A 24,296-nucleotide genomic window follows, 5' to 3' on the forward strand; every position below is an offset into this window, starting at 1 on the left:
GGATGGACCTTCAGGACTGTTTACAGGGGCACCTTTAGGTAGAGGTACGTTCACAAACAGACACACACACATATTACCTACAATGGAAAGAAATGATTCAACATCTAAAAAGAAGATTTAGTCCAGCTGAACTCTTGGGTTGTAAGATTTATAGATGGTATAATGTTGTACATGGCATAGATAGTGTAGGTCAGGGCTATTCGATTAGTTTTTCATGAAAAGCAGGGTTAGGGTTTGCAATATGAGTGATGACACAACAACAATAGCCCATATGTTGTATTTTTGCATTATAAGACAACAACAAAAAAAGCTTTTTTTCCTACATTTAAACATGCTCGTGTTGTATTTTGAAACTACATAACATCAGTGTATTGTAAGACACCCATTTAGACTTTTACTACATTCAAGTAGGTAAATCAGGGAACCATCTAACACTCATTTAGAATTTAACTCCTTTAACTGAAACTTAAGTGTACAATAAAAAAAAATTCACAATAAGGAAAATAACATTGTTTCATTGTTTTTTCATCAGCCATCTCACTAATTGGCAAATATTTAGGCTGTTTGACATTAAAAATGACAGATTAGATTTCGCTAGAGCAGTGAAATTGTGTGTATACATTGTCAGCGTAATACACATACAGTGGTGCAGGAGCTGGGCTGTGAGGAATGTGCGATTACATGTTTTAATAGTATTCATTTGTGTGACAATGTCTCACAGGAGAGGCTGCTGCTGGTGTTGATACGGTACTGTATATGCAAATGATGTAGTGGTAGATGGTGCAGTTTACATTCTTGCTCTACTCATGACCATGATGCTGAATCCAGACTGAAATATCTCAGGAACGTGATTTTTGTTAGGGACGAAGGCCATTATGCAAGGACATCGTTGTATCGAACGCTTGATTAGAATATGCTTTTACTACAGTACAGAGATTAGAGTGATGAGAGAGATTAAAAGAGTCCTCATGAGTAAAGGACATTACAGGAAAGGAGTAAAGAAATCTATACAAACTTGCCCTTGCTATTTAAAGTAAACAGTGGTGGTGTTGGAGTTATTGTAGATTGTGTGTGTGTGTGTGCATGTGTGTGTGTGTCTGCGTGTGCTTGTATTAGGTCGAGGTGGCCGCAAGAAACATGGTTGGAAAAAGAGGAATAAGGCCCAGTTGAGTGTGAGACAGAGAAACAGCACTCCTGCACAGAATCTCACCAACAGCCCCGCCCACAGTACCTCCCATAGCTCCACCCACATCGCAAACCTAAGCTCTGCCCCTGATCCCTGTCACACCTCCCACAGAGAGTACTGCATCCACGGTTACTGCACATACTTATATGACTTAAAGGAGCCCGTCTGTGTGTAAGTAAATGCACACACACACACACATACACACAGACACACACACAATTTATGCTTAATGTTTGCACACTTTAGTTTTTTTTGCAAATCTAAGTTCCTAAGTTTTTGTTTAACTTGTGCACTAATTTATTTACATAATTTACCTGTTACAGGTGAGATGATTGACAGCTGTATAATGTGATTTACAGGTTTGAATTGATTGGCAGGTTTTGATCTGACTGGCAGGTGCGATTTTATTGACAGGTGTATGAAGGGGTATGACGGTGTGCGATGTGGTATCCAGCTGTTACAGATAGGGTCTGTGGATCGAAATCATCAACATGACGACACACTGCACATCACACTCATCACCATCACAGTCGTCCTGTCAATCATTAGCTGCTCCGCTCTCCTGCTCATCATCTGTGTGCAGTAAGACCTCTCTCTCTCTCTCACACACACACACATAAACCTCCGCACTAACTTTGTGTCTGTATGTGTGTTAGTTACCGAGCTCAGCACAGTTTCCAAGCAGCACTATTCAGTGCTGCTGATGAAAGTGACAAACTGCAGAAGTATAACAGCGCAGTGTGACAGAGCATCTCCTGCAGGTAATAACAAACAAACAAACAAATAAACTAACAAATAAATAACGTTTACAAAGTAGCATTTATGGCACCCCTATTCATCAACTCTTATCCCCAGTGCTGTTCCCAACACTCATTCACTTCCCTTAACCACTCTGGAGTGTTTATCATACCTGCATTCACATACACACACACACACACACACACACACACACACACACACACACACACACACACACACACACACACACACACTTACACTTACATCAAGTATGAGTGTGAAGAATTATTTAGCAGTCCACCAAGGGGAAGTATTAAAGAGGATTAATCTGTGTGTGTGTGTGTGTGTGTGTGTGTGTGTGTGTGTGTGTGTGTGTGTGTGTGTGTGTGTGTGTGTGTGTGTTTCAGACACGAAAGAATGAGCAGAGCATTCATGAACACACAGCTTTGGAGAAACATGCTACACGCTTCACCCTGAATATTTATTTATTTATTGGAAATGAATTTTATATTTTAATATTTTCACAGTGTGTGATGTACAATTTTGTTACTACACAGATCCAATGATGATGATGATGATGATTGTTCCTCATTAACAGCCGAGTGTAAAAACAAACAGCATGTTGATGTGTTGCTGATGCATTGCTATTTAAAGGTGCAGTGTGTAATGTCTTCTGCCTGTAAAGAGAAGTGCAACTGCAATTACACTACACATGCCTAGAGTCTATAACAGAAAGGTGGTGTTGATCATTTCAGCACCAGGATACTTTAAAAAAATATCATTATTAAATGCCAAAAACCTTTACAAATTGCATCGGCCTATTACGGTTCACAAGGCTGTTAAAATAGATCAACTCTGATATATATAAACATTTCAGTTTCGCTCATGCTCTGATTTTAACGTTAATTCTGATGCTAGGTTAAAAGTGTGGCTAATGTTATGCAGTATGGTGGTGTAAACATGGTAAACAATTTGTGTAGATCACCAATAAAAGTATTAAAAATATGTCACACTCTGATTACTCCTTTTTTATCTCTTTTTTATTCACATCAGATTCTGAGTCTGTTAGTGCCTAAATCCAACTTTTGATGTGTTTTGATTATTGAACTTTCCATAAACACATTAATCAGATTGTTGTCAAATCAAACTATTGTATAAACACACTCACTGTCACTGCTGAGCTGTCATGATTGCTTGAGCAGAGCAGCTTTCTGTGACAAGCCTAGGTTCTGTGGGAGTTGACAGTTGACATCTTACTATACACAGTCTAGCAGCTCACAGTATCTTCGTTTTTAGTGGTTTTAGATGTACTCTTGTTAAACTGTGTTCCATCCTACACAAAGGATGGAACAGAACAGACACATAGTTTGTCTAGGACATTTCTGTTCCTATTTTGAACACTAAGTGCAATAGTAACAGCTCCGTCGAGCTGAATGGGACCCTGAGCTGCATGACAATATCTAGAAAGGTGAGCAAATCATTTGGACACACACATCAGGACACAATATTGACATTATTATTAAACTGTTGGTCGTTCAGAAGAGATGATATCAGTATTTAAATAGACTTGATACAGTTTATGGAGTTATGAATAAAGACATGAAGATTAGCACCAAGGGGGAATTGTGCTGTCCCTCTTCCTCTTTACCCTCTTCATCACAGATGTCCAGGACAAGTCAGACCTCTGTCACCTGCTGAATTTCTCACATGACTATCTGAAGGTTGGGGGCATTGTGGGATGGATAGACATCTATTATTTAATGCTGCTAAGACAAAAGAGATGGTGGTTAATTTAAGGAGGAAGAGAACCACAACTAGACCAGTAAAAATGTTGGGTCAAGAGTTTGGCTGGTTGCATTCTACAAATATTTTGCTGTTCACCTCAACAACAGGCTGGACTGGAAGGTCCACATGAAGGTCAGCTGTGTTCAGGAAGATGAAGAGCAGATTCTATTCTCTGAGGAATCTCAGGTCCTTTAACATTTGCATTAAAATGCTGGAGATCCTCTACTGCAATATGCCAGAGAAGCAGCATTAACGTCGATAAAGCAAGAAACTGATAAAGAGGATTTAGAAAAGAAGATCATAAACAAACGAGTTTCCATCCTGGACAACGTGCTACATTTAGGCATTACTGTCGAACAGCAGAGCACCTTCAGTAACACTGCACTTTAATGTGGATCATCTGATGAATCTCTGTTGTGTGTTTGTTGTTACTCTAAGGACTGGAGTTTTCACTTAAATTCACTCTGTTTTAGGTTTTTGCTGCTATTTAGAATCTTCTGGATACGTTATTACTCTTGATTATTTCAGTTTGGAAGTAATAAAGTGATAATAAAGTGATAACTACATGAATACAAAGATACATCTAATCCAGTGATTATCAACAAATTCAGTACGAAACGGAATAACACGTCATAGAGAGATTTATGAGAATTACGTCGTGATTATTATGTTTAATTCCGATAGTAGGCGCTGATGGTGTCTGCTAGTGAAAGTCACATTTGAAATGCGCATGCGCACAAGCGCAACACGAGACTTCAGTGGAAGTCAAATTACTTCTGGCTTCACGCACCGCAAACGTTCATTCAAAATAGGTCGTGCGCTGTTTATATGGACATTTAAAAGAGTATGCAGCTGTAATAGTGATTATTAAAGACGGGTAAAACGCGTGAAGGTAAGAGATTAGTGACGATGTTTAAAATTGCTGGTCGTTACACACACACACACACACACACACACACACACACACACACACACACACACACACACACACACACACACACACACACTTTACCTCACAACATTATGTAGTATTTGTTGCTTGAAATATGGTTTTTATTTTAAAATTGCAAGTACAAGTGATGATAGTACAACTTCACTTTTAAATTCACTTCATTTTAAGCTCAATTTCATTACACACCTGTCACAATGTGCACTTTGGAATTGCATAACAGCAGCATTAATGACTTTAAGAGAGAGAGAGAGAGAGAGAGAGAGTGTTTGTGTGTGTGTGTGGGGGGGCAGGATTATGGTGTTCTAAATCTAAGTTCCTTGTGTGTGTGTGAGTGTGGGCAGGATTATAGTGTTCTAAATCTAAGTTCCTTGTGTGTGTGTGTTACTGTAGGCGTATCATCATGCTGTCAAGACTGCGTGTGAGTGTGTGGCCATGTCTGAGTGTGTGTCGCATGGCTCACACTAAAGAGAAGGGCAAACCACTGATGCTCAACCCACGCACCAACAAGGTAACACACACAGAGGTGTTTGGGTCTGGAAGTCATTAGAGCAGTGACTCAGCAGATCGGCTCCTCACTCTAAACATAAAAACACAGGAATCATGTTGCTTCTTAACCACAGCTTGTGAAAGTTTCCTGAATGAAACTGAAGGAAAGTTCCTCAAACATTCGAAAAAATGAAGAGATTCAGTTTACTACAAATTTTAGAGGAAGAGGTGAAGATAACGGGGCAAAGATCTGCTGCAGACATTGACCAGAGTGAGAGCCCTACATAAATCCTTCACAATCAACAAGTCAAAGACAGGGAAGTGATTCTCAGAGAAACATTTGTCAGCATTCCGTGGCCTTCTCTATTTCAGTTCTAATTTGGTAATTCTAATTCTAATGTAGATTTCCAATTGTGTTCCTGGTAATATGCTATGTTTCAGACTTAATTAACTGGGTTTAATAAACAAAACTTATTTAAAATATGTTTCTTATATACAAGCCACATTATCTTTAACACAGTGGTTGCAGTTCATGAATTATTTCCCAGGCTTTAGTCCATAAAGGTTTGCATGCTCCTGAGAGCGTGAGGCATTTATCTGTGTTTGTCGGACACAGGTTTATACAGACGACTTTATTAATGTAGTTTGTGGTGGTGACAGCCGCACACTCTCAGCCAGTCAAGGATCACTTCAGTCTGAAACAAAGCAGACAGACAGTGTGGACTGACGTGTCCTCAGGCTACCTGGGACACCATAGAATTTCCCAACATCTGCTGCGGAGATCTCCATAATTTTAAAACCACTTTCTTAAGGTTGATGCATTTTTTTTCATTTTTCCAAAACACCAAACATGATCATTTTATAGTTTTATTTTGAATCATGGTATAAAGAAAATGCAAACACCAATGTTCAGAATTCAGATAAAAACTCAAACCAACTACAGAATTTATTTTAAATTGGAAGCCATTGTACATTGTGAGTCAAGAATCTCTGGTAACTGTATTTGAATTTTGTCTTAAATGATGCATGAACTAACACACACACACACACACACACACACACACACACACACACACACACACACACACACACAGATACACAAGAAAATTAAGCTGTAAATACATGTTTGAATGTTGAATCTACATGGTGAAAAAAAGGATTTATTTTGTTTAAATGTCGATAATAAATGCTGCATTTCTTTAATGTTTATTATATGCATCAGAATATTAAATGGTACTGCACATGTCAGTTTATTCATTGTGTGTGTGTGTGTGTGTGTGTGTGTGTGTGTGTGTGTGTGTGTGTGTGTGTGTGTGTGTGTTTGTAGGGCATGGCCTTCACCCTGAAGGAGAGACAGGTCCTGGGACTCCATGGGTTGCTGCCCCCAAAGTTTGAGACTCAGGACCTACAGGCCATGCGCTTTCAGAAGAATCTGAGGAAGATGTCGGACCCCCTGCAAAAGTACTGCACATTGAACACTCACCCATAATCCTTTCTGTTCACAACACGCACTGATTCAATTGATATATAACATTTGGTATAAAAGCAGCTCTGTAAAATGTTTGTATCATGTATGGAATTCTTATTTATTTACTTTAAACTTAGATGTAGAGTAGAAAATGGTAATTGTTAAATTGCTGTGGAACTGGAGAATAAAACACTTGGGGATGTGCAAATGATCATGATGTGAAAAAAATTACTCAGTATTACTCAGTAAATTACTCAAATTCTTAACAAACGTACACGCACATACAGACCACTCCTTTTGTTATCAGCTGGTGATAAGCAGAGACAGGAAATGCTCTTTGCATATTGGACTTTGTGGTTGTATGAATATACATAGCAACCTCACCATAGCAGTGTGTTTATTCAAATTTATACAACACAGAATATTTCATACAGAAATTTATACTACAGTGAAGTCGGTGTGTGTGTGTGTGTGTCTAACTAGGTATATCTACCTTATGGGGATTCAGGAGCGTAATGAGCGTTTGTTCTATCGTGTGTTGATGGAGGACATTGAGGCTCTGATGCCCATTGTGTACACGCCCACTGTGGGACTCGCCTGCACCCAATACGGACACATCTTCCGCAGGCCCAAGTACATTCTTAACACATGCACTATATATTCAACTACTATCATGTGCTTTGTTATGTGTGTACATTGTGTGTGTTTGTGTGTGGTATACCAGAGGCCTATTTATCTCTATTATGGATCAGGGACACATCCGTTCCATCCTGGACAACTGGCCAGAAACTAATGTGAAGGTACTTTAGATATACACACATACATGCAGTCAACTGTCAACTTTGTGTGCAATAAACCCTGTTGACTACACATTTTTCATATCACTGTACACTGTATCAAATCAAATTAATATTTGCTGTGATTCCCCTTTGGCTTTAAAACCGGCATCTTTCACAAAGTCTGTGATTTTGTAGGATCAGAGTCAGATGTGCGATTCACCATTTATACCAAGCAGGTTTTAATAGGGTTGAGTATCAAAAGAAATTTTCTGGTTTCGATTCCGGTTCCAGTTCTGCCTTACGATTCCCGGTTCTGATTCAGATTCCATAATAAAAGAAATGTGAAAAATAATGCACAATACTTAAACAATTCCATTTGTGTTTATTAATCACTCTTTAAATATTTTAAACAGAGCATTTCAGTTCATATCAATTTAAATTTAAATAAATCCAACATCGAATTTAACCTCCAGAATTACAACTTAGCAAAACAGTTATTAATTTTTCTGAAGAAAAATTAACGTCTGCTTTCTCTGGGAGAAGACGAGACCTTTCCTGGCTTATTGTATCTCCAGCTGTGGAGAAAACCCTCTCAGACGGGGGAGATTTGCTTCATTGTTGTAGCTTTGGAAATGAATCCACACCTTAGACTTTTTTTAGACATGTTTGACACAAAGCGTACCTCAGCACAGCAGCACGAGTGACGATTTCTGTGGTAAACTGCGTTAATTTGGTTGCGTGACTGTAAACAGTGTAAACAATTAATATTCATGAGGTAAGACATGGCTATTTAAAGTGACCACTCCCAGTGCTTTGTCCGTCATCGTATCGGAACCGCGTTTGGAACCGGAACTTAACAATTCCACGTGGTTCTGGTTCCTGTTAAAAAAAACGGAACCGGTTCTGAATAAGAACCGGCTCTCGGTTCCCAACCCTAGGTGTTAATGATCATCAGTTTCATATATAGGTTAAACCCATTCATTAATTGTAACAGCTGTGTAGGAGCTTTACACTAGATTAGGAGCCAAACTCTTGTTATTAAGGTGAGGTTGTGGAGACATACACCATGCCAAGACTGAGCACAGCAACAAGACACAAGGTAGTTTTACTGCATCAGCAAGGTCTTCAGAGCAGGCTGGGGTTTCAGGATATAATGTTCAAGCTGTTTTGAGGAAGCACAAAGAAACAGGCAACATTGGAGCGTGTAGACACAGTGGGTCAAGGAAACTTAATGCAGCAGATGAAAGAAACATTGCTCTTATTTCCCTTCAAAATCGGATGTTCATCAGCAAAAAACTGGAGGAAGCGAGTGGGACCCAGGTACACCCATCAAAGGTCCGGCCAGAAGTGATCTTGATGGAAGAACTGCAGCCAAAAAGCCAAACCTCTAACATGGAAACAATACAAAGAGGCTCAACTATGCACACAAACATTGGGACTGGGGGTATTTACATTTACAGCATTTGGTAGAATCCCTTATCCAGAGCGACATACAAGAAGCTTTTTAAGCAGAACAATGGCAGCATGTCTCTAGACTGATGATTTGAAGTATTTTACTGTAGCAAGAGACAGGTTGTTCACCAAAAGAGCTGGAGAACACTAATGAGTGTCTGCAGGCAACAGTGAAGCATGGAGAAGGTTCCTTGGGCTGCATTAAAAAAAATGGAGTAGGAGATCTGTTTAGGATGAATGGTATCCATCATGCAATACAATCCGGTTGGTGTGTAATTGGCCCCAAATTTATTCTGCAGCAGGACGATGACCTCAAACATACCAGGCCAATGTCATTAAGAACCATCTTCAGCATAGAGAAGAACAAGGAGTCCTGGAATTGTGTCTTCCACAGAACCCTGATCAACATCATCAAATCTGTCTGGGATTACATGAAGATACATGTAACATGAAGTTAGTTCTCAGATATGTTTCAAAGAATCTGCCTGCCAAGTTCCTTAAAAAACCTTGTGTAAGTGGACCTGGAAAAACTGATACTATTTAACAAGCAAAGGGTCACAACAAATATTGATTTGATTTGAATATCTCTTTTGTTACTTTCAATTTTGTTAATTGATCAAAATAAACAATTCTATTTTTGAAATCATTTGTAATTTACAGCCTTTTTTCCACACCTGTCTAAAACCTTTGCACAGCCAAATGTCCACAAATGTCCCAGCCATCCCATACTGATACTAAACAATGAGATTCCTTTTGATGTCCCTTACGACCTGATGTTGATTGGGATGGACACTAAACTTTTAAACAATCCTGTGATCTACAATTTTGAATAGTCTTCAAATGTACTTTAGATAGTAAAACTTGATAGTAAAGTTATAAACAGTAAAATTGATGAAGCTATTATGGCCATAAAATAGTATATAAAAGGTGAAGAGTGTTCTTACTGCTCCTCTTGTCTAATAAGTGAGCCATAGCTGTGTTGTATGTTTCCTGAAGCTTTCTCATAATAAGTTTGCGGTGATAAGGTGATTGTAATTGGTTGGTTATGGTTTATCAGTTTATGGATTTGGTTTAGAGAAAAAACGTATGATGCCATTCCAATGGACACCAAATGCTTCTGACATCACTCTCTTCTTCTTAACCTTTCCACAGGTACAGGATGCTTATTCTTATTTAATAAGAGATTAACTGAATGAACTGTTTGGGTGTGTGTGTGCCTGCAGGCTGTGGTAGTGACAGACGGTGAGAGGATTCTGGGTCTGGGTGATCTGGGTGTATATGGTATGGGTATTCCTGTAGGGAAGCTGTGTTTGTACACCGCATGTGCTGGAATCAGACCAGAAAGCTGCCTGCCTGTGTGTATCGATGTGGGAACAGATAATGAGGTGAGTGTATACACACACACACACACACACACACACACAAGCACACAATTTTTTGTCCAGCTAACTTAGGAAATGTTCTTAAAGACTGTATCAGGTGCTTCCATTACACTTGAGGGATCTAAAGGTACTAATCGTCTCTGGACGTTCCTCCACTGTGGTGAGATCCAAACGTTTAACCTGTGTTCAGTCTGTTTGAAATCCTCAGCGCTGCATACTTACTTTTGTGACTCTTGTCACCGGGATTTGTTGAAATTATTTTTACTGAATTCTATACTGAAAGAGGTTTTGTAGAGAATACAGGCAGAGCACGGTGTCACGACGAATATATAATTCTAAAATATAAACAAAGAAGACACACACTGTATCCTTGACCTTGTGACCTTCTGTGTAGTTCAGAGTTCTTTAAATTCGGGATAAAAAGAGAGATTTTATTTACCTCATATATGTTGGAGTACAGTGAAATTCTTCTCTAGAGCAGAGGGTTATAAGCTCTTATTAGTAATCCAGAACATTAACTGCTGAGCCCCTACGCACCAGTAGTTCAGTACCAGTAATATTACAGACTCCTTTATTACAGGATGACTTCAGAATCGTCTGACTGTTCTGACAGGGTTCTGACACACTAACACTGTGCTTGTTTGTGTATGTGTTTAGAAGTTGCTAAAGGACCCGTTCTATATGGGGTTGTACCAGCGACGTGAACGCTCACAGCGATACGATGACCTGATCGATGAGTTCATGGAAGCGGTGGTGGATAAGTACGGTCAGGACACACTTATACAGTTCGAGGACTTTGGAAATCACAATGCCTTCCGCTTCCTGAAAAAATACAGACATCGATACTGCACCTTCAATGATGACATCCAGGGTACAAACACACACACACACTGTTTGAGTGAGAGTGAAACTGTTTATTAGGAGCGAGTCATACAATGAGACTAGTGTATTTTGAGAGTGTTTGGGGAAAGAGGAGACTGGAGGCAGGCTTTTAGATCACAGCTTGATTTGCCTTTTTTTCTGCTTGTTATTCAGCTTATACACATACACACACAGTTTTTTTTTGCTCTGGAAAAGGGTGTCTGCCAAATGCCGTAAATGTAGCTCTGTGTTTTTCCACTTACTGTACAAGTTGCTGGTCAAAAACGTCCCCACTTCCACAAAGAAAAGTCTGAAAATCTGATTTTAGAAGACTGGGTATATCAAAGATCCACACATTCCACAGCCTGGTTTACGAACTCTGTGTGTGTGTGTGTATAGGCACTGCAGCAGTAGCTCTGGCGGGTTTGTTGGCAGCACAGCGTGTGGTAGGGAAACCAATCACTGAGCACAAAGTTCTGTTTCTGGGAGCGGGAGAGGTACGTTTACACACACACACACACACACAAACACACACACACACACACACACACACATAACCATTTGTATCAAATCATTATTCCAATTATTTATTTATTCTGCCTCCTGAGAATGGAGCCTCTTCCTTAGCTGAGGATAGGAACATGTATTGATTATTAAACCGAGTGAAACCGATGTCTTTATTCACCACCACAAACCAGTACAGTGACAGATTTCACACTTTATTTTGAATGTTTCTGATTCTGGACTCGATGTATTTATATAAAAGACATTATCTGAATCAGGGATTAGTTTCACAATTTCGTACATTACTTTTGTACACTTAGGGTTGGAAATGATCGGGCACAAGTTCATCCCTTTTCTTTTATTTATTTATTTATTATTTTAAACTCCTTTTCTGCAATTGCTGATTTCATATCATTGAACTCAGTCATTAAACAGGAAGTTATGCAACACTAATCACATTCCTTGGCCATGTACCGTATTTGCTATAACAGATGGCAATGTTAATGATCTGTTAGCTTTAGCATTAAGAGCAGTGTGTAAATAGTGCATGTGTTCAGGCTGCTCTAGGCATCGCTAACCTTATCGTCATGGCCATGATGGAGGAGGGAGTGAGTCAGACAGACGCACGTAAGAAGATATGGATGTTTGACAAAGACGGCCTCCTTGTCCAGGTGAGTGTGCACACGAGTCAGTGTACACGTATGTTTGCTTGTTAGATCAAGTGTGTTTGTTAAAAATTAAAGTATTTATTTCTAAATACATGACTCTACTGTGTGCGTGTGTGTGTTTAGGGCAGATCTCAGTCCACCGACAGTAATCAGGAAGGATTTGTTCAACCAAGTCCTGGAGAGGTAAAGAGTTTTCTGGATGCTGTTAATGTCATCAGACCAACAGCCATTATTGGTAAGTGTGTGTCAGTGTGTGTGTGTGTGTCAGTGTGAGTGTGTGTGTATTTGATCCTTTCCTGTGTGTTTAGGTGTGGCAGGGGCGGGGCGTCTCTTCTCTCATGATGTCATCAGAGCAATGGGCTCGTTAAATGAGCGGCCAATCATCTTTGCTCTCAGCAACCCGACTGCTAAAGCTGAGTGCACTGCAGAGGATGCCTACAGCCTCACACATGTACAACACGCACACACAGCTTTTTCTGAAAAAATCATATAGTGAATCATACATACAGTGGAAATCAAATAGAGAGCAATTTAGAAACACATGATTTTTTAAAAATATATATTAGCTGTTATATCATAAACATGTTCCACTAGCATGCTTTACAAAATAACCACTTCAACAAAAACCTTTATGCCGTGGAAAACACAGCCAACTTAACTTGTAAAAGTTGAGTTAAAATTAAATTAAAATATTGATAAACAATATTTGTTTGGAAAAAAAAAGCTTTACAATATTTATAAATTGTTGTCTAAGTCTGATTTTCATTGTATATAGAAAATAGAAATCACCATTTTGATGTCTGTTGTTGGGATACAATGGTGTAATTTTGTGTGTTTGTGTGTTTGTGTGTTTAAGGGTCGGTGTCTGTTTGCAAGTGGCAGTCCATTTGGTGCTGTTACTCTGGATGATGGCAGAATCCTCATCCCGGGACAGGGAAACAACGCGTACATATTTCCTGGTGTGTGCGCATGCTTGTGTGTGTCCGTGTGCGTGTGCTTGTGTGCGCGCGCTTGTGTGTGCGTTCATATTCTCTGTTTAGAAGCAGTACCCTCTGGTGGCTGTGCTTTAAACTTGGTCAGGTGAAATAATTAATCTATTAATCTAAACTGTTTGAACTGTACATTTTCTGTGTGTTTGGTCAGGTGTAGCTCTGGCTGTGATCCTCAGTGGAGTCAGACACATCAGTGATACGGTGTTCCTTGAAGCTGCCAAGGTAAATATGACTGGATTTGCAAATGTTAAATCTATGAGGCAGAAGCTGAACACTCAGTACTGTGTACTTTTCTGGATGGTTCTCCACTAGGTGTTGGGTTGTGTCTGTGGGGATTAGTGATTGATCGTTCAGCTACAAGAGCATTAGTGAGATCAGACTCTGATGTTGGTGAGGAGGTCTGACGTTAAGTCGGTGTTCAGTGGGGTCTAGTCAGAGTCAGGGCTCTGTTCAGGACACTAGAGTTCTCTCGAACCTTCACCTCATCTGCAGTATCGTTTCAGGCAAGCAAGATGTGACACAATAGCTTTGGCCAATGTGAGGCTTTGCGTTTGGTCAAGTCCCTTGTAAAACCGTCTACAAGTGGACAGCAAACCGGACGTAGGGCAATAGAGGTTACAATCCATCATGTTCTCTGCCACCACCTTTTAAAGGACAATTATTTTTTTCTGTGCTAAAGAACATGCAGTTTTACACGCTGATCATCTGCCTCTGCAGTTGAAGAACACCTTCATGCTGGGGGGCTGTGTAGATATATGTGTACTGTAGAATACTGTACATTACAGTTTCACAGATAATTATGGTGTATGATGTTACTAATTCACCTGCCTTTTATTTAAATATTCATTACAATGCATTTCTGTCTGTTTTTGTCTACCTGTTAATGTATTTACTTTATCAAGTTCTAACAGTTCTGAAGAAATTTCACACCCTGCCTCCATGGGCTCCAAAACCACTCAGCCCGTTTCTTGGTGCAGAGACACGACTACATCGAAGACTTTTGTTTGTGTCAAATTTTGCTGTAAAACATGTTGAGATGGTGCCTAAATTTCACACCTGATGGCTATCAAACCAAATACACAACCCCCCAGTGCAAGCCACAAATAAACCATCAAACGTCTAGTTTTGAATAAGCAGCTCCACTCTTGTTCAGCTCCTGTGCAATGATATTTATTCCAATATCTTTGTACAACATTTCCTATAAATTTCTTCACCTTTGTGCTTAATATTGTGGTATGTTTACACCAGGTCCTCATATTGGTGCACACAGAAATCTTTTCTTGCTCAGGTGTGTGTGTCTGTGTGTGTTAGACCCTGGCAGATCAGCTGACTGATGAGGAGCTGAGTCAGGGTCGGCTTTACCCTCCACTGTCCAGCATCAGAGAGGTGTCTGTGCAGATGGCTGTTAAGGTGAGGTTTGTGTGTGTGCGTGTGTGCGTGTGTGCGTGTGTGTGCATGTGTGCGTGTGTGTGCACGCATATATTGAGATGGTGTGGTGTGTCTAATTATGTGTATGTGTAGGTGGTGGAGTACCTGTACAGTAAGGGCATGGCATTCCGGTACCCAGAGCCAGTGGATAAAGAGGAATATGTAAGATCAGTTGTGTGGAACACACAGTACGACTCCTTCCTCCCAGATACCTATGAATGGCCTGGTGTCTCCCACAGCCCCATACTCGACTGAGCTTTAGTCCCTCAGCAGCACTCCTCCTGATTATATGAATTCATGGCTCACTAGTGTAAGAACACTCCAGCATACACACACGTACACACACAAACCTAATCGTGATGGACACATACACTCCACACACACTCTAGATGCACACAGTTCCTCACACTGAAATTTTTGGAAAATCTGTCACTAACTGTTAAGAATAGCTGCTATCATTTGCAACACTCCACTAGTCTAAACCAGAATTGTCACCAAACCCATTCACTCCTAAGGCAATCATTCATTCATTCTACAGTAAGAGCTTTATTTTATTTATTGGGCAATTATTAGTGATTGTGGATCTGGAGTATATTCCCAGGAATACACCCTGGATGGAAAGCATGTCGCTCACAGTAAGAGCAGCATGAGGAGAACATGTGGTACTTCACATATACAGGAACCTGGGATCAGGATGAACCCTGGAGCTTAAAGGAGGTGGTAATGCCTGCTGCTGATGTCACTCATGACAGGATAATCGCCACTCCACACACTCCTATAGTTACTTGTGTTTGTACCAGATTTTGATATTTTTTAAATTATGAAGACATGAGTAATGAGCACCAAAACACCCCCAAGTTAATGTATGACTCCTTTCTGTCTTCAGCTTCATAACTGACCTAGAAGTTTTTGGCGTGTGTTTGTTACATTATCCTTGACTTGTCTCAGTTTAGTACTGTGAGTGTGTAGCTCAAAGCAAAAAAGTACAGTTAGTGACAGAGCCATGGACAAGGTTGTTATTATTATTATTATTATTATTATTATTTGTATTAGTATTATTATTATTTGTATTAGTATTATTAGTATTATTATTATTTGTATTAGTATTATTTTAGTATTAATTTTAGTATTAGTATTTTTTTATTATTAATATTATTAATAATAATTATTATTATTATAGTTTTGTGATTGTGATATTATTATAGAATTTGTGTATGCTGAATTGATTTCAACTAGAAGTTGCTCTGGATAAAAGTGTTTGCTATATGAATAAATGTATAAATTCTATTTTGTGTGTTTCAGTGTTTCATAGTATAAAACCGAATCACAGAAATACTTCTTAGTGTGTAGCTGCACTGCTCTTAGTGATGCTATTCTAGAGAATTAATCAACATTTTCTGACCAATCACCTCCAAGAATAAGCAAAAAACACTAATAATTACTGAGCAGAATGTAAATGTGGTTGAGTATTTCAGCTGATATTATGTGATTTAAAAATTAGTTAAAATTACAACACGTGTTTTCTCACTTGACTTTTCACCACCTTCGTCAGAGTTTTTCTTTAATCTGGTTGGTCAGTAGCTGTTTTTAGACTAACAGTAGTTCAAGCTGTAAGCTAACCACAGCGTTATATACTGCTCTCCTGTCTTGTTTCTACAGAAAGTGCTCCATATGATCACAGTTTAATAATAGGATTTAAAAACGGGTTGTTTAATAACATTTTTAAGAATAACTGAAGTGGAATTTATATGGAATAAAACGTACTTAATATTATGTAGGGTAATTTTATTATAATCTAGATAACTACTTTCAACGTACAATACATTGCAGCCATAACTATCAATGCAACAATTTAGTGAAAAACATCCTTGTTATAATAACTACATTTTAGTTTAATCGTCCAGTGTGGATAGGTAGATAATACAATATATTACAGAGCTGATTTTGTAAATATTATAATAATAATAATTATTATTATAATATATTAAAATATAGTAACCATAAATATTATTAGTGTAAAAATGATAATTATTGTTATTTATTTATTTATTTTTTATATATAAACCCCATGCTTCTTCCTCTTGAACATCTTATATATTATAACATCTTATAAATATAATGTTTTTACACCATGTTATTAAATGGCCACCAGGTGGCTCTCCTGAATTGCTGACGGTGTCCTGAGCCGAGGACGGCGCGCAGGTGTGCGCATGCGCCTGATCAGTACCTTTCTTCTCTGTTATTGTTATTAACGTTGGCGGAATAATTTTACACATACACACTGCGGACTGTACAGCCTTCAGGTGATTGTGCAAGTGTTCATTTACCATTTTTATTTGTTCATAAAACTCGTTAAATGTCAAGTTCAGTTTAACCTGAGTTTAATTGACTCATTAGGACCTGCACATACAGTTAGCCTGGTTTTGCTAACAACATTAGCCAGGCGCCTAACAGTACAAGGGTTCGAGCTGAGCTAGCTGGAGAGCAATATAATTGATTTTATAATAAAATTGATAATTAGATCAGGTAGTAACTCACAATTCTAAACAATTACGGAGCCATTAGTAACTTTTAATGTCGCATTTTCTCACAATGGTTAATTCAGCAAAGCTTAGTTTAACGGTGATGCTAACGTAGTCTTTGTTTACATTAGCTTTAATTGTTAGCTTTTGATGCAGAAGTGTGTGTGTGTGAGAGAGAGAGAGAGAGAGAGAGAGAGAGAGGAGGATAAGCTGGTTAAAACATTACACAGGCAGGATAGGATATAATAATATATTTTAAACTACTTATATAAAAGTTATCTGGACTTAATGTTTGCTCTATTGTTTGTTTAATTGGATAAAGAAATTAATCATCCAGGTTTTAAAGCACAATATTAAACAATTAAAAAAAATCTGTATTTGTTGATATAGAGGTATTTTTTTGCTGCTATCAAAATATTATTTTCTCAGAAACAGCACTATAATAATAATTATAAAAGGTAGCTTGGACTATCGTCTTGCTGCGGTTCGTCTTTAGTGTACAAGAAAGTAAACGTGTCACTGACGCCCCCTGCAGGCTTATAGAGAAAAAACGCATACATACAGGGCTGCTTTTTGTGTGTGTTGCAGGGTTGATCCAGTTGATTCGGACGCTAAAAGTGTGTGTGTGTGGCTTGGAGTGACTGCACACAGAGGCAGTATGAGGGACTGTATGTGCCCTCCAAAAGCTGAGTATTAGAGTGTGTGTTTGTGTAGTGCCAAGTCCCTCCGGTGTAACTGAGTGTGTTCAGCATGTCAGTATCGAGCAGTGACGCGTGTCTCAGCATTGTGCACAGTCTGATGTGCCACCGGCAGGGTGGTGAGAGCGAGAGCTTCAGTAAAAGAGCCATCGAGAGTCTGGTGAAGAAACTGAAAGAGAAAAAAGATGAACTCGACTCTCTGATCACTGCTGTCACAACCAACGGAGCTCATCCCAGCAAGTGTGTTACTATACAGCGCACACTTGATGGGAGACTACAGGTACACACACACACACACACACACACACTTTAATATGTTGATTACTGGGGTTTTTGTCAGCAGTGACTGTCCAACAGTGAGTCTCAGTCTCACCTGAAAGTAATATACTGAAGACAAAAAATATGATGACTGTGTAAAAATAAAAACACACACATTAGAACAATTCTGTCTTTTTATGTTGAAATTCCTCAGTTCATTCCTCATTTGCCACACAGCAAAAATAGATTTGGCACCAAAAAGATCTGCTTCAGGCCACTTTGGTGTGCTGTGTGAATGCTGGGTGAGACTGTTACCCTGCCCTGTGGAGTTGACTGTTGTTTTTAGGTTTCTGTCATCAGCTGCTGTAGTTTTCTTAGTTGATCTGGTTGGTGTGTGTGACTCAGCGCTCCAGGGATTTCTTTCTTTTTCAGGACTTTACATATTGTTGTTTTGTATCTGCTCAGTGTTTGTGCAGTGACTCTGGGTGGACTTTTATTCTTTTCTCTGCTTCAAAAGGTTTCTGTTTTCCTGACAGACAGCTCTGTGGTCTTTGTTAGTTTCTTTTTTATTTACAATTGCAGTCTCCGCAGGTGAAACCCACTCTAACTAAGAGACATTCAGTGATCGTAACGGTTTAAATGGTCAGTCTATCAGGACTCACCTGGTTGCATTTTTTGGCAAACAATAGAATGTCTCACTGTTCCAATAGTTTCGGAGTATACTGTACATTATGTTATATATTAATATAATATTATATAATGAATAATTTTATATTTAAATGTGTGTATACGTGTGTTTAGGTTGCCGGCCGTAAAGGCTTTCCCCATGTGATCTATGCACGGTTATGGCGGTGGCCCGATCTCCATAAGAACGAGTTGAAACACGTGAAATACTGCCAGTATGCCTTTGACCTGAAGTGTGACAGTGTGTGTGTAAACCCCTACCACTATGAGAGAGTGGCATCACCTGGTATAGGTAAGACACACACACAGCATGAACGTGTAACATATTTCAGTTGCACAGAAGATGGCAATAAGAACATTAACATTAACAATTAATCATTTCTAATCATACCGACTCTTCACCATTCTACACAATGTCAAGTCATGAGGCCTTAATTGCCATTTTGAACAAGTATAGCTGATGCAGTACACAGTGCAATAAAACAATGTTCTTCCAGGACTCAAAACAACACAGAACTTAGGGCTAAAGAGTAAAAATAAAATAAAAAAAATACCTATTGACATTAAAGTTTATGTTCATTTGTAAGAACATTAACATTGAAGAGATAGAATGCAAGAATAAATGAATTGTCTCTCTTTCTGTTTTTCTTTCTCACTGTTTCAGATCTGTCTGGACTGAATCTGGGTGGAACAGGTGAGGGTGATGTTATTTATTTAACGATTGCAATTATATTACAACTCAGTGATTCGGTGAACTGAACCGTGTGTGTTGTGTGTACAGGTCCCAGTGCCGGACTCATTGTTAAGGAGGAATTTGACCCTCAGCCGTCTCACTCCAGCTCTGATGGGCCACACAGTCTTCAGACTATCCAGCATCAGCCTGCCCCCTCTCACTCTGCTCCACCCACTTCCACACGCCCACCTCTCCCTGAGACGTTCAGCAGCCCTGCTCTTATGCCACCACCTGAGGCAGCCAGCTCAGCCCCCAGCCCTGCTTTCTCCAGCATGGCTCCTACTCCAGCCTGTAAGACCTGTTCTTGTATGTCTAAGTCAGGGGTCAGCAACCTTAAACACTCAGAGCCATTTGGACCTGTTTCCCACAGAAAAAAAAACACAGGGAGCCACAAAACCCTTTTGACATGTAAAATGAAGAACACTGCATATATTGTTCTTTACCTTTATAGAAAGTGTAGAAAAAACTGTAGTGTGTTGCATTTATGAAATCAATGAACTGCTACAGAGTAAACGAAATTTTATTTCTGCAGGCAAACAAAAATATTTTGAACAGTTTGAACTAACCTTAACCAAAAAGATGCTGAGTTGAAGGTTACTTTCATATAAAATGTTCAATGTCTAATTGAGTCCTCTTTGTATTCATGACATCAAAATTTTAACTTGCCGGCTGCAGCAAACCAAAAATGCGTCTGCTTCTGTGTGTCGGATTTTGCAAGTGGCCGTTATGACGCATATTTTGAGTGACAAACAAATTAAACATGGTTTATTTTAATGTTACAAGAGCATCATAAACTTAGAATTTAGAATTACATAAAAAAAACTCACTAACTAAAATAAAATAAATTTAAATTAAATATTTATTTTCCAAATCTACAGGGAGCCGCAGCAGAGGGATGAAAGAGCCACTTGCGGCTCCGGAGCCTCGGGTTGCCGACCCCTGATCTAAGTCCACACCCTGTTCTGAACGTAGTGCACTATGTTTCTGTGTCAGACGGTGTGCACATTAGTGAGTGTGCTGAGGAATTTGAATTACAATAGATCAGTGTCTAAATGATGCACTCCCTGGGATTTAGATGAACTATAATCCTATTTAGTGTTGAGGTTGCTCATATATATGAATAAAATTCATCGTTTAGAACTTGTACAAGCAGAATGTAGTGCCCCGAATGTATTGCTAAACGTTTCTCTTCACTTATTCTGTTACCTGTGTAGTGTGCAGTATTCTCCAGCAGAGGGAGTAGGGAATAGGAAGACATAAAGTTCAGTGTTATGATGGAGTGGACTCATCCAACAAGATCATCTTTATTTTCCACCTACAGCAGCCAGTGGCTCATGGCCAAGAGGAAGTGCCTTTCCAACTAATCTGACCAATCCGAGCGGAGCTTTGCAGCACCATCCACCTCAATACTGTAAGTTTCAATATAGTCCGCAATAAAATTCACCAGCATCCTCATTGACACACGTTTTCTCATTGCCATCATAAATTTATCCCAAACCCAGATTGTATAAACAAAACCCAAATCTACAGATACCCAAATTACTGCCGAATTACACGGGTTGGAAAATCAAACTGAAACAGCTGATTTTATAAGACAGTCTTTTGCTAGGCCTCCTTTTGCAGGCAGTACCGTATCAGCTGTAGTACTCTTGACCATGAATATTGTCCCTTTAGAGCTCCCCTTTAGGTTTTTTGGATACAGGTTAGTTCCTAGATATACCTTTCAAACAGCTTCCTCTTGCATGGATGTTGGATCCTTCCTCCTGTTGGATGTGGTGAGTCCTTCGTGGTGGTATGCTTTCTGGTGACAGGTTAGAATCAGTCATTTCATTTCCATACTTTTGTCATAACATTGTTTCAGTGCACTTTCAAACTTATGTTATTGCTGTCATAATGTTATCTCCACCTGGTCATTACTGGTGTAACTTGACCCGATTATAATTATAACATTATTGAATCCCCGCCAGAACATTACATTACCTCGTCAGAAACTTTACTGCATCATGGTCAATTATGTTACAACATTACTGTCATACAGTTATCTCATTACTATCACTAATGTTACCTCGTTACTGTCGTTACATTACCTTATTGTCATCACAATGTTACCTCAGTAGTGTCTTATTATTAAGCTTACAGTTTTTGTGAATTATGTTTATCTCTCTACTTGTCTCTAGGAAGTTTGCGATGTTTATCTTCCTCTCTCTTTCTGCTCTTTCTTGCTGTCTCTTTCACAGGGCCTGTACATAATGAACTGATCTTCCAGCCCCCGATATCTACACACCCAGGTAAAAGGCACACACACACACACACACACACACACACACACACACACACACACACACACACACACACACACCTGATAATGTGGACTTGAATTGTAGTAGCTGTTACTATGTGTTAAGATTGTCCAGAACTCAGACTGCCTCTCTCTTTCAGCTCCAGATTACTGGTGTTCTATAGCATATTTTGAGATGGATGTTCAGGTGGGTGAGACATTTAAGGTGCCATCTTCATGTCCGGTGGTGACAGTGGACGGTTATGTGGATCCATCAGGAGGAGATCGGTTCTGCCTGGGCCAGCTCAGCAATGTTCACCGCACCGAGGCCATCGAGAGAGCGAGGCATGCTAATCTATTTCAGACTACACTCAAACAGAACTTATGACGTTTGCATGGTGCTCATCATCACATTTTTAATTATAGGGCATTTTCATAGCATAATTATTTTATAGTCACATCATGAGTGTGAACAACAATATTTTTTTTTGTGCAAAAGTTTTTGTGATTTTCCTGATCTTGCACTTTCCCTTCAGGTTACACATTGGTAAAGGTGTACAGTTGGAGTGTAAGGGTGAGGGTGATGTGTGGGTGCGATGTCTTAGCGACCATGCTGTGTTTGTCCAGAGTTATTATCTGGATCGTGAAGCAGGTCGTGCACCAGGTGATGCTGTCCACAAAATATACCCCAGTGCTTACATCAAGGTAACTCAAACCTCTAAACCCTTGCTAAGTGTTTATATCATTGAATCCTGAAGGACACTCTACAATATCCAAAACAACTAAATGCACTTCCCCAGTTTCCAAAATCAAAGCCCACAATCTTGAAAATGCGTTTCTGTTTTCTAAACTGTATGCCCACACCAATGTCCCCAGACTTTCTTTCCCTTATCCACAGTCCCCAAACACCAGACTTCTAATCACACTCCCCATATCCCAGATCAACACACTCTATCCCTCATCTACACCCCCATCCCCAAGTACTGTTCTTTTTTTTCCATTGCAAAATGCAGGTGTTTGTGGTGGTTTTGTAGGTGTTTGATCTGAGGCAGTGCCATCGACAGATGCAGCAGCAGGCAGCCACCGCACAGGCTGCAGCAGCAGCTCAGGCTGCAGCAGTTGCAGGAAACATACCAGGACCAGGATCAGTGGGAGGGATAGCACCAGCAATCAGTGAGCACACACACACACACACACATACACATACACACAGACTATTGTTGTACTGTTGCATGCGCTACATTTGTGGTGACGTTGCGTGTGTGTGTGTGTCAGGTCTGTCTGCAGCTGCAGGTATCGGGGTGGATGATCTGCGTCGGTTGTGTATTTTGCGCATGAGTTTCGTTAAAGGTTGGGGTCCTGATTATCCTCGTCAGAGCATCAAAGAAACACCATGTTGGATTGAGATTCACTTACACAGAGCACTACAGCTGTTGGATGAAGTTCTGCACACCATGCCTATAGCAGACCCTCAACCACTTGACTGACCTTTGAGCCTGAGCGATCCTGACCCCAAACACTCAAATCCTCACCTCAGAATGACCCCACCATGACTTCACCAATCAACTGAACTTCAGTTCCCTGATTGACCTTTGACTTCAGTTGGCTCTCTAAAACTACCAACACATTTGTCCCTTGGCATTGTGTACCTCAGTATGTAACATGAAACTCCTAAATGGTGAGAGCTGAAGCAGAGGGGTGCTGCAGTGCATGAAGGAAACTTTAAGGTGTTAAAGTGTGTGTGTGTGATTACAGGTGTACTTTGAGGTGTGTATGAGGAGCAGTGATTAGCAAACCTTGTTGATTCATTGACATATGACTTCACTCTCATTCAACCTAATAACAGATTAACACCATTAACCTTTATCACCTGTTAGCACAAACACACAGAGATCATCTCACACACATCACTGTGATGAAAGCACAGGAACTGCAGGAACCGAATCAGAACCAGTGAGGAAGTGGGCGGATCTCCTGAAACACCACCAGACCTTGGAGCAGTTCTCCAAACACAAACAGCAGGATCACAGCTTCTGTGTAGATTAGTTTTCTAAAGTACATGATAAACAGAAGCATTAGCTATGGTGAATCACAGAAAAACTGTACCGAGCACAGACCAGGCAATGGCACATGTAACATGTCCAACGTGCTACAAATCTTGCTCTAAACATCGCGGTAAATAAAAAAAAACAGTAATCTGTATGTGTTGGTGTAGCATAAAACCATGTTAGAGTAATGACTTTGTAATAAAGTCACAATAAACATCATCCAGTGTTCTACTGTGTTCTAGACCTTTTTTTAAACCCCCATTTTGTTCTGGTTTGTTCATTTGCCAGTTTTTCATCCATCGGCCAGTTACCCCTATTAGTCCACAGCTACTGACCGGAAGGATGAAAGCTAACAGGTAAAGCCGCCTTTTGACCCACTGATCCCTCAGCATAA

General features: G+C 39.6%; 3 protein-coding genes across 7 annotated transcripts in view; all 3 read left to right on the forward strand.

The window, feature by feature from the left end:
• areg (amphiregulin) overlaps window positions 1-2,929 on the forward strand; it is a 4,944-nt gene extending 2,015 nt beyond the window's left edge. Inside the window, exons 2-6 of the mRNA XM_047818539.1 lie at window positions 1-44; window positions 1,117-1,357; window positions 1,601-1,768; window positions 1,843-1,947; window positions 2,332-2,929. The exon at window positions 1-44 is cut by the window's left edge and continues 124 nt beyond it. Coding sequence (XP_047674495.1) covers window positions 1-44; window positions 1,117-1,357; window positions 1,601-1,768; window positions 1,843-1,930 — 541 coding nt within the window. The 3' untranslated portion in view covers window positions 1,931-1,947; window positions 2,332-2,929. The remainder of the gene's footprint in view (window positions 45-1,116; window positions 1,358-1,600; window positions 1,769-1,842; window positions 1,948-2,331) is intronic.
• A 1,498-nt stretch (window positions 2,930-4,427) lies between these two features.
• On the forward strand, window positions 4,428-15,968 carry me2 (malic enzyme 2, NAD(+)-dependent, mitochondrial). Of its 3 annotated transcripts, none has more exons than XM_047818506.1 (15): window positions 4,429-4,604; window positions 5,055-5,169; window positions 6,475-6,608; window positions 7,099-7,248; window positions 7,340-7,415; window positions 10,070-10,231; window positions 10,886-11,099; window positions 11,489-11,586; window positions 12,151-12,264; window positions 12,385-12,496; window positions 12,570-12,712; window positions 13,118-13,220; window positions 13,405-13,475; window positions 14,565-14,663; window positions 14,775-15,968. In XM_047818506.1, the coding sequence occupies exons 2-15, from the start codon at window positions 5,062-5,064 to the stop codon at window positions 14,934-14,936; spliced, it is 1,746 nt and encodes a 581-aa protein (XP_047674462.1). In that variant the 5' UTR covers window positions 4,429-4,604; window positions 5,055-5,061; the 3' UTR covers window positions 14,937-15,968. The 3 variants fall into 3 exon arrangements, with proteins under 3 accessions (XP_047674464.1, XP_047674462.1, XP_026993760.2); XM_027137959.2 differs by having other exon boundaries at window positions 4,429-4,601; window positions 5,052-5,169; XM_047818508.1 differs by lacking the exon at window positions 14,775-15,968 and having other exon boundaries at window positions 4,428-4,601; window positions 5,052-5,169; window positions 14,502-14,579.
• Window positions 15,969-16,839: 871 nt separating this feature from the next.
• smad4 (SMAD family member 4) lies at window positions 16,840-24,130 on the forward strand. Of its 3 annotated transcripts, none has more exons than XM_027137964.2 (11): window positions 16,840-16,984; window positions 17,792-18,181; window positions 18,961-19,135; window positions 19,508-19,537; window positions 19,625-19,867; window positions 20,898-20,987; window positions 21,802-21,864; window positions 22,016-22,199; window positions 22,391-22,559; window positions 22,889-23,027; window positions 23,130-24,130. In XM_027137964.2, exons 2-11 carry the CDS (start codon window positions 17,954-17,956, stop codon window positions 23,339-23,341), a joined length of 1,533 nt encoding a protein of 510 aa, XP_026993765.1. In that variant the 5' UTR covers window positions 16,840-16,984; window positions 17,792-17,953; the 3' UTR covers window positions 23,342-24,130. The 3 variants fall into 3 exon arrangements, with proteins under 3 accessions (XP_026993765.1, XP_026993767.1, XP_026993766.1); XM_027137966.2 differs by having other exon boundaries at window positions 21,814-21,864; XM_027137965.2 differs by lacking the exon at window positions 16,840-16,984 and adding an exon at window positions 17,036-17,207.
• Window positions 24,131-24,296: the final 166 nt, after the last annotated feature.

The sequence above is a fragment of the Tachysurus fulvidraco genome, chromosome 9 (genome assembly GCF_022655615.1).
Source record: "Tachysurus fulvidraco isolate hzauxx_2018 chromosome 9, HZAU_PFXX_2.0, whole genome shotgun sequence".
Classification (NCBI taxonomy): Eukaryota; Metazoa; Chordata; class Actinopteri; order Siluriformes; family Bagridae; genus Tachysurus; species Tachysurus fulvidraco.